Source organism: Coregonus lavaretus (genome assembly GCF_964263955.1).
Source record: "Coregonus lavaretus genome assembly, chromosome: 5".
NCBI classification, from domain to species: Eukaryota; Metazoa; Chordata; class Actinopteri; order Salmoniformes; family Salmonidae; genus Coregonus; species Coregonus lavaretus.
Window position 1 is genome coordinate 73,333,323 of NC_139992.1, and position 10,624 is coordinate 73,343,946.

The window sequence follows — 10,624 nt, forward strand, 5'->3', positions numbered from 1 at the left end:
CCTCTTCATTTTTGGGGTGTTTCACCCGATGATGGACAGCCACTTAACTGAAATATTTTAATTAAGCGCCTTCATCAATAAACAGCATGTCATAGCCATGAAGTGTCAGGATATTACAGTTTTTTTCTATTGCTAACAAGCATTGTTCAATACTGCGGATACATGTGCAAAACGCTAAATACCGTTATCGCAACAACATTATGTGGCAACCTGTGGATCATTTGTCATTGCTTTGACACAAAATGCATTCAATGACAACATCTTTCAAATTACATAAATACTTGTCTCACAAAAACACATTTACCAACAAAACTCTATGTATCTACAGACCATTTTGCAAATGTTAAGATACTCTTATCAAAACTGTTAAACTCAAGTTCAAAAGCTACTGAAAATTGAATTAGACTGCAATTTTTTTACCTTGCTATAATAAAAGCAAAATAGAAATTCTAAAATAAAAATAAAATAATAATAATAACTCTTAATTATTCACAGCTGATTTTCATTCTACATTACGTAACTGAAGACCTACCGAGGTGTTTTCTATTTTTATGTCATTTGGACAATATGCTATGCATATTTATAGTGTGTATACACTTTTTGTTTGTATAACAGTACTGGAATTATTTATGTTTGTGTATATTGGAATTACTCTGCAAAAAGCAAAATACAGTAATTTGCCAAAATACAGTCAATTGTATTGAAGCATATTGCAGCCTTTCTGCTTTATTTCTTTACATATCTTGCAGGACATTCTATACAGTACAGATTTGCCACTCTTCTTTTGTAAAAATGACTGTTGGTTCATCTAAAAAAAATATGATATTAAAGACAAATTGACACATTTTCAAGTGGTAGCTGTTTTTAGAGTTTTGTAGGTCATGATACTATGAATGACAAAGTGTGCATGTCATGAGAGACTGTTGGCTTTCATTTGGTAGAAAGATTTGCTTTTGAGACATGTAGGATGTGCATTGCCAAGTTGCATGTTGTTTTGATAACTGTATTTAGAGTTTTGCACATATTGAACAATGCTTGTTAGCAATCGAAAACAACTGTAAGTGACTTATCTACGGGGGCTTGGCCCTGGGCTAGTCATTTCAGCAGGGGGATATGTCCTATAGATGGGGTGAAAACAAATCAATCACCCAACCCTCTGGATTATGTTTATGTGGCACACATCCAGGTCCGTTGTTCAAGGGAAGTTGCTGAGGACTCCACAAGTGCAAACTTTGGAAAGATACTGTATGTGAACAAATTATGTTTTAATTGTTTAATTAACAGTTATTGGTATCTGGACCCCTACAAATCAGCTGGGCTAGACAATCTGGACCCTTTCTTTCTAAAATTAGCCCCCGAAATTGTCGCAACCCCTATTACTAGCCTGTTCAACCTCTCTTTCGTATCGTCTGAGATCCCCAGAGATTGGAAAGCTGCCGCGGTCATCCCCCTCTTCAAAGGGGGTGACGCTCTAGATTCAAACTGTTACAGACCTACAGTTGAAGTCGGAAGTTTACATACACTTAGGTTGGAGTCATTAAAACTCGTTTTTCAACCACTCCACAAATTTCTTGTTAACAAACTATAGTTTTGGCAAGTCGTTTAGGACATCTACTTTGTGCATGACACAAGTAATTTTTCCAACAATTGTTTACAGACAGATTATTTCACTTATAATTCACTGTATCACAATTCCAGTGGTTCAGAAGTTTACATACACTAAGTTGACTGTGCCTTTAAACAGCTTGGAAAATTCCAGAAAATGATGTCATGGCTTTAAAAGCTTCTGATAGGCTAATTGACATAATTTGAGTCAATTGGAGGTGTACCTGTGGATGTATTTCAAGGCCTACCTTCAAACTCAGTGCCTCTTTGCTTGACATCATCGGAAAATCTAAAGAAATCAGCCAAGACGTTAGAAAAAAACTGAAGACGTTCACAAGTCTGGTTCATCCTTGGGAGCAATTTCCAAACGCCTGAAGGTACCACGTTAATCTGTACAAACAATAGTATGCAAGTATAAACACCATGGGACCATGCAGCCGTCAAACTGCTCAGGAAGGAGACGCGTTCTGTCTCCTAGAGATGAATGTAATTTGGTGCAAAAAGTGCAAATCAATCGCAGAACAACAGCTAAGGACCTCGTGAAGATGCTGGAGGAAACAGGTACAAAAGTATCTATATCCACTGTAAAACGAGTCCTATATCGACATAACCTGAAAGGCCGCTCAGCAAGGAAGAAGCCACTGCTCCAAAACCGCAATAAAAAAAACTGACTACGGTTTGCAGCTGCATATTGGGACAAAGATTATACTTTTTGGAGAAATGTCCTCTGGTCTGATGAAACAAAAATATAACTGTTTGGCCATAATGACCATCATTATGTTTGGAGGAAAAAGGGGGTCTTGCAAGCCGAAGAACACCATCCCAACCATGAAGCACGGGGGTGGCAGCATCATGCTGTGGGGGTGCTTTGCTGCAGGAGGGACTGGGTGCACTTCACAAAATAGATGGCATCATGAGGAAGAAAAATGATGTGGATATATTGAAGCAACATCCAAAGACATCAGTCAGGAAGTTCAAGCTTGGTTGCAAATGGACAATGACCCCAAGCATACTTCCAAAGTTGTGGCAAAATGGCTGAAGGACAACAAAGTCAAGGTATTGGAGTGGCCATCACAAAGCCCTGACCTTAATCCTATAGAAAATGTGTGGGCAGAACTGAACAAGTGTGTGCGAGCAAGGAGGCCTACAAACCTGACTCAGTTACACCAGCTCTGTCAGGAGGAATGGGCCAAAATTCACCCAACTTATTGTGGGAAGCCGAAACGTTTGACCCAAGTTAAACAATTTAAAGGCAATGCTACCAAATACTAATTGAGTGTATGTAAACTTCTGACCCACTGGGTATGTGATGAAATAAATAAAAGCTGAAATAAATCATTCTCTCTACTATTATTTTGACATTTCACATTCTTAAAATAAAGTGGTGATCCTAACTGACCTAAGACAAGGAGTTTTTACTAGGATTAAATGTCAGGCATTGTGAAAAACTGAGTTTAAATGTATTTGGCTAAGGTGTATGTAAACTTCCGACTTCAACTGTATATCCATCCTACCCTGCCTTTTGAAAGTATTTGAAAGCCAAGTTAACAAACAGATCACCGACCATTTCGAATCCCACCGTACCATCTCCGCTATGCAATCTGGTTTCCGAGCTGGTCATGGGTGCACCTCAGCCACGCTCAAGGCCCTAAACGATATTATAACCGCGATCGATAAAAGACAGTACTGTGCAGCCGTCTTCATCGACCTGGCCAAGGCTTTCGACTCTGTCAATCACCACATTCCTATTGGCAGACTAAATAGCCTTGGTTTCTCAAATGACTGCCTCGCCTGGTTCACCAACTACTTCTCAGATAGAGTTCAATGTGTCAAATCTGAGGGCCTGTTGTCTGGACCTCTGGCAGTCTCTATGGGGGTGCCACAGGGTTCAATTCTCAGGCCAACTCTATTCTCTGTGTATATCAATGATGTCGCTCTTGCTGCTGGTGACTCTCAGATCCACCTCTACGCAGACGACACCATTTTGAAAACATCCCTTCATTGGACACTGTGTTAACAAACCTCCAAACGAGGTTCAATGCCATACAACACTCCTTCAGTAGCCTCCAACTGCTCTTAAACACTAGTAAAACTAAATACATGCTCTTCAATCGAACGCTGCTGGCACCCGCCCGCCCGACTAGAATCACTACTCTCGGCGGGTCTGACTTAGAATATGTGGACAACTACAAATACCTAGGTGTCTGGTTAGACCGTAAACTCTCCTTCCAGACTCACATTAAGCATCTCCAATCCAAAGTTAAATCTAGAATCGGCTTCCTATTTCGCAACAAAGCCTCCTTCACTCATGCTGCCAAACATGCCCTCATAAAACGGACTATCCTACCGATCCTTGACTTCGGCGATGTCATTTACAAAATAGCCTCCAACACTCTACTCAGCAAATTGGATGTAGTCTATCACAGTGCCATCCATTTAGTCACCAAAGCCCCATATACTACCCACCACTGTGACCTGTACGCTCTCGTTGGCTGGCCCTCAATGCATATTCGTCGCCAAACCCACTGGATCTATAAATCACTGCTAGGCAAATCCCCGCCTTATCTTAGCACATTGGTCACCATAGCAACACCCACCCGTAGTATGCGCTCCAGCAGGTATATCTCACTGGTCATCCCCAAAGCCAACACCTCCTTTGGCCTCCATTCCTTCCAGTTCTCTGCTGCCAATGACTGGAACGAACTGCAAACATCTCTGAAGCTGGAGACTCTTATCTCCCTCACTAACTTTAAGCATCAGTTGTCAGAGCAGCTTACCGATCACTGCACCTGTACACAGCCCATCTGTAATTATCCCACCCAACTACCTCATCCCCATATTGTTATTTATTTTGCTCATTTGCACCCCAGTATCTCTATTTGCCCATCATCTTCTGCATATCTATCACTCCAGTGTTAATACTAAATTGTAATTATTTTGCACTATGGCCTATTTATTGCCTTACCTCCATAACTTACTACATTTGCACACACTGTATATAGATTTTCTATTGTGTTTTTCTATTGTGTTTTTGACTGTACGTTTTGTTTATCCCACAACTCTGTGTTGTTGTTTTTATCGCACTGCTTTGCTTTATCTTGGCCAGGTCACAGTTGTAAATGAGAACTTGTTCTCAACTGGCTTACCTGGTTAAATAAAGGTGAAATTGAATGGTGGCAGCCTTATTTGACGCTTTTGAGAGAAAACAGTGAAATGTGCAAGCCCTTCAAAGGTTCTAGGACATCTAGCAAATGCAATGGAATTTGAGTTCACCTGTCAAATAATTTGATAACAGACATGTGGTTCTGGGAAAGGGTTTGAAAATACAAAAATAGAAGTTCACACTAAATAAAAATACTGCAGACAGAACTCCTCCTGCCGACCTGGTTTGCTCACTGTGACAGGGTGGCTATTTGAAGAATCTCAAATATAAAATATATTTTGATTTGTTTAACACTTTTTTGGTTACTACATGATTCCATATGTGCTATTTCATAGTTTTTATGTCTTCACTATTATTCTACAATGTAGAAAATAGTAACAAATAAAGAAAAACCCTTGAATGACTAGGTGTTCCACAACCTTTGACCGGTAGTGTACATTTTTCTAAATTAATCCAGTCTGTAAGTGGTTGGACTTATTTCACATTATTTAGATGTTTAAGGTAGTCTCATTTATTAACCTTTCCTACTCTGGCAATCATTCTAACTGCATATTGCAGGTCATTAAAAGTTCAACTTGTTGGATATCTTAACTCTGTCTGGATTCCAATAGGAGTTATGTAACACTTATGGTAAAAAAGAAGCAATATAAATATTTATGATAAAATATTTATCTAGTGAATACTACAGGACTGAAAGCCATCGAATGCAACACCCATTTCTTTGTCACTAGCAAACACAGTCATGGGTGGTACTGGTACCGCTAGAATACACTGGAGAGGCACCCTGGGAAATATATATGCAAATAAGGCTTTATACCCTACAGTGCTAAAACAACACCCAAAAACGAGTTACTGTAACACCACAAGTGTTAATTCCCTAACACTGAGGAAGTGTAACAACATCAGCCCTAATAAAGTGTTCATTTAAGTCAGAATTTGCAACACCCACAGTGTTAGGGACCCAACACTAAACTAACACTGGGGTGTTAGTTTATCAACACTTTGAAAAATGTTAGTTTATTTTGGTGGGTCACATATACACACTAAGAAAGTGTTACATTTAACACTTTGGCTGTTAAAATTCCAAATGCAAATGTGCTGTGTATACCTGCCCTGATGAAAAGGATGAGATCCATAATCTATCTGCTCAGTTCTTATCACATGCTTCATCGACTAGAGCATTTGACTATGGCTCCAGGAAGATTCTCAACTCAACATCTCTGCGCCTCCTTCCTTACATTTCTCCTCAATGTAATGTGGTTCCTTTTTCTTACCTCCACTTTCCCCTCTTTCGCTCTCTCTCTCTCTCGTTCTTTTTCTGTCTCTCCACATCTATTTTACATCTATCTATTTATGACTAACTGTGTCAGCAGCCCACACTATCTTCCTCCATGCCTAAGTATGTCTTCTCCCTCTCTCTACCCCCTCTCTCTTCCTTTATCCATCTGTTCAGTCACTCTCTCTAGCACTCCAGTCTTAGTGCCACCTCTTTTCTTCTATTATTCACAATTTGCCTGGAAATCAATTGACTGGGTTCCAATGGTCCTTAATGTAGATTGTATTTTACTTCAGTGAACAGGATGTCTCAGTAGCCCATTCCCCATACTGCACTTTTTCACATTTCCCAGCTATCATCTTTTCAAATGACCCAGTAGCTAGTACCTAGTTCTCCCCTTTTCAGTATCTCAATAAAGGTATCTCTCTCTGCCCTCTGCCCTCTCCATCTCTCTCTCTGTCCATCTCCCTCCATCTCTCTCCAGCTGACAAGAGTCCCTGTCACCTGGAGGAGGCTCCGGGGCCGTGCCGAGGTCTGGTAACGCGCTACTTCTTTGACAGCCAGAGCCAGGAGTGCAAGCACTTCTACTACGGAGGCTGCTTCGGCAACGCCAATAACTTCAAGAGTATGAAAGAGTGCCAGGCCAGGTGCCAGAACCCAGGTAGGGCATCAGCATCGAAAACTGCCCTTCAAAACAATGGATTACACCAAAGTAGTCTAAAAGGGACCAACCAATCATATGGTTTGCAAGAAAGATTTGATCAGTGAGGCTAATCAATATTTTTAAATTGAAGGAAAAAGGTTTGGACTTATGGCCCTAGAAGCACTGTCAAGGCTTTGTTTAATAGAAATGTGCTAGGGGAGTATATTACTTCTCCAAAGTGCATTTATGTCATTTTTGTGATGCCTGGGCTCTTAGGCAGTCATACCTCTTTAAATGACAAAATACCCACTTATTTTATGCAATGCAAATTAGGAGATAATTAATTTCAATGTAGTTGCCCAGTCGATATTGCACTACCTTGCAAATTATCTTGTTGATGGATTTTTTTCCAACCATGAAGTCATGCCTCACCTTAATTTTGCATTTAGATTGTATTTTTGGCCTTTTGGGCATATTTAATTATTTTAGACATAGGTCCAATTTTGAATTAAATTAATCTAAATGGACAAACAATGTAAAAAACTATATTGACGACAACTCAAAGATAATTACATTTTCATTCTGTATCAGAATCCTTAATCCATCTGTATTGGGCTCAAAAGTATTTTTCTCTTTAATAATCCTGAATCCATAAGTGTAATAAGTTCTGTATACTGTATGTCATATTACAATACTTCCTTGGTGAACAGGTTTTAACAATAGAGTAGTACACTGTTTGTATTATGTTACATTTCTATTACATGCTGTAACTTATTATGTAAGTAAACTCTAACCATGCTTTGGTTTCATGGCAGAAAACGCCAATGTGGCCCATAAATTGGATGTGACCCCTAAATTGGAGGTCACCGTCCCAGAACCCACTAGTAAACCTAATGGACAGCCTCTCAAAGTAACTGGTAAGACAACAATGTTTATGTATTTTGAGTTCATGTTTGTATCATCTTTATTTCTTAAACAAATGATAGCTCTAGGAATTGATTAAAGAAGACAATTAATTGTGCAGTAGCACCAAAGATATTTCAGGCAGGCCTAATCTGATTTAACAAAATGGATGTCTATAAACATAACTATATATTGATCTAATGTTTCAATAACCAGACAGAAAGTAATTGTTTCATTTGTGCATTATTTTTGCATGTAGGCCTACGTCATGATACTGTACATAGCGTCAGTATATTAAACTGTTTGCCCAATAAGCTTTTTATTTTCCCAGCATGCCTGTCTGTCCTTCTGTCAGCCCTTCTGATTGGCAGGGTCAGGAAAGTGGGGTTGTGGGGTCTCTGAAGACTATGAACCACTATGTGGAAGGGCTGATATCCTGTCAGCTGTGTTTTAGAGAATTCTGAGGGAGGATGGAAAAGGCTGAGGGAAAAGTTTTATAGAGATAGTAGAAATGACAACACCATGTACCCTTGTGGATCTGTATTGCTACAGTATATATATCTTGTGTCATGGTGAGTTGATATTAACTCCCTCTAAGTTAACTACAGTATCACAACTTCTAATACTGGTAAAAGGCTGAATAAATGCATGCTCCACTCTCATATTGAAAGCAGCATGTGAATGCTGAATATTTCCTATTTTTCAGGTGAATTTGCTTTAAGCACCTCACACATGCAGCAGAATCATCAACACCAGGCCACAGGTTAGTACTGTAACCCAGGAATGCAGTCAATTCTCATGTGTACTATTGCACACATACCATGATGCAACTGCAATAGCTAGGTAACATTTACATTTTAGTCATTTAGCAGACGCTCTTATCCAGAGCGACTTACATTTAGTGCATACATTATTATTTTTATTTTTTTCATACTGGCCCCCTGTGGGAATCGAACCCACAACCCTGGCATTGCAAATGCCATGCTCTACCAACTGAGCTACATCCCTGCCGGCCATTCCCTCCCCTACCTGGACGACACTGGGCCAATTGTGCGCCGCCCCATGGGTCTCCCGGTCACGGCCGGCTACGACAGAGCCTGGATTCGAACCAGGATCTCTAGTGTCACAGCCTTAGACCACTGCGCCACTCGGGAGACATTCATTTTACATGTGCCATTTCAGAAGCAGTTGGGTAAACGAACAACTTATAAAGGCAGCAAATCGCCCACCATACCTCCTCCCACCTCCTTCTTCCATGTAACACTGATTCACTGCTATTAAAATGGGAGTGTATGGTGTATGAGGAGTGAGTAAGTACTCATAGACCACCACTGTCAGATACAGAGGTCACAACACAGTACAAAGGGGCACAGGGAGTCTGCCATCACTCAGTCACAGACAAGTAGTTATGTTTCATGTTACAAAATTCCACCCAGTTCAGTGAATTCAGGAAAGGAGTGTTTCTGTATACATGTTTGTCATTCCAGTGAAGTGATATAGGATACCTACAGTACTCCCCTAACCCAAGGCTGACATCTTGTGGATTTTCCACAGTTTGACTCTTGAGGTAGTAAAAACAAGGTTTCCTTTGTTGTGATACATTTCAAAAGTAAAAGACAAAGTAGTAGAATCCAGTACCCACTGGGCACAGGTGTAAATTCCACGTTAGTTCAGCATAATCTCATTGAAATGGTGTGGAAATAACGTTGTTTCAACCAGTGTGTGCCCAGTGGGTAGTCACTTTTACAGTAGGTTTCCATTAACCACACTTTTTTATAAAGGTAAAATAAAAAAATGCTTTTATTAAAGTATGTTCTATCAGAGCTGCATTGCAGATGTAGCCTACACACTTTCTTTAGTGTTATAAAATGTGTCTTTGGTACTATGGAGTCATTGTTGTACATACATTTCAGCTTATAATTGCCTCTGTGTAATTCTTTCAGACTTCAGTCCTCCAGAGTTCTGTCTCAGTCCCATTGACAAGGGCATGACATGTGACGGAGAGGAGAGAAGAACGGGAAGGAGATATGTGTACAACCCCAAGACAAAGAGATGTCATTGGTTGCGCAACAGTGGCTGTGGGAGCAACAAGAACCACTTTGTCCTCAAGAGACACTGCATGAAGATGTGTATGAAGCCGAGTAAGATCCAAGTTAACCGTTATCTCCAACACCGGTCCTATAGAGCTACTGGGTGTGCAGGCTTTTGTTCCAGCCCAGCATTAACACACCTGATTCAAATGATCAACCTCCAGACTGAAGACCATGATTAGTTGATTATTTGAAACAGGTGTGTAAGTGCCACACTTTTGTTCCACTCTTGGATCTTTCATTTAAAAATCAAGTGTGTTTTTGCTAAATAGCATTTACCTTAAGGATGCAATGTTTATTTCTTGACTAGTGCCATAGAGAAGTGTTAAAAGATTACAACTTGCCATTTGTGTTGTGCCATTTTCAGATCCCACTCACAAAAGGAAGGCCATCAGGATAAAGAAGAACACCAACATCTTATTTCAAACTGTCTAAATCAAGGCCTATATAATTCTTACACTACTTTATAATTACACTTTATTCATATTATTCTTATTTGACTGTGGTATCATGTTGTAGTCTTACAGCAATTGTATAAAAGGCTTGTTTTGGCCTATTGTGTAATTTTGTATTGCTTATTTTAACCTTTTAACTCTTTGTACGAGGAGTTGTTTTGTAATATCACAATTGTATACTTTTTTTCACTGTCACATACTAAATACCGGTATATCATTGTAATTTATTTCCTGAGTACACCAGACAAGTTTGTTCTATTGACAAATGATTAACATTAAGGAACCCAATAGCACAGCACTGCACATAAAATATCATTACTATAAAGCACAATCTGTGTCAATTACATTATCAGTGTAATTATTTCATCCCAGGTTAAGATAATTCCTTCATGTGAGTAATGTCTTACCATGGAAAAAATGTTTTTAACACAGTTGGAAAGAACATATATAATCAACCAATTGAAGCCTAAATAAAATGTTTCATAGTCA

The 10,624-nt window shown here is 39.5% G+C and overlaps 1 protein-coding gene across 2 annotated transcripts in view; it reads left to right on the forward strand.

Annotated features, from left to right (window-relative positions):
- The window catches only part of LOC311129092 (tissue factor pathway inhibitor-like), a 55,516-nt gene extending 44,892 nt beyond the window's left edge, over positions 1-10,624 (forward strand). For both annotated transcript variants that reach the window (XM_084161363.1, XM_084161364.1), the window contains exons 3-7: positions 6,529-6,705; positions 7,503-7,604; positions 8,297-8,353; positions 9,534-9,731; positions 10,048-10,624. In XM_084161363.1, coding sequence (XP_084017489.1) covers positions 6,529-6,705; positions 7,503-7,604; positions 8,297-8,353; positions 9,534-9,731; positions 10,048-10,115 — 602 coding nt within the window. In that variant the 3' untranslated portion in view covers positions 10,116-10,624. The remainder of the gene's footprint in view (positions 1-6,528; positions 6,706-7,502; positions 7,605-8,296; positions 8,354-9,533; positions 9,732-10,047) is intronic.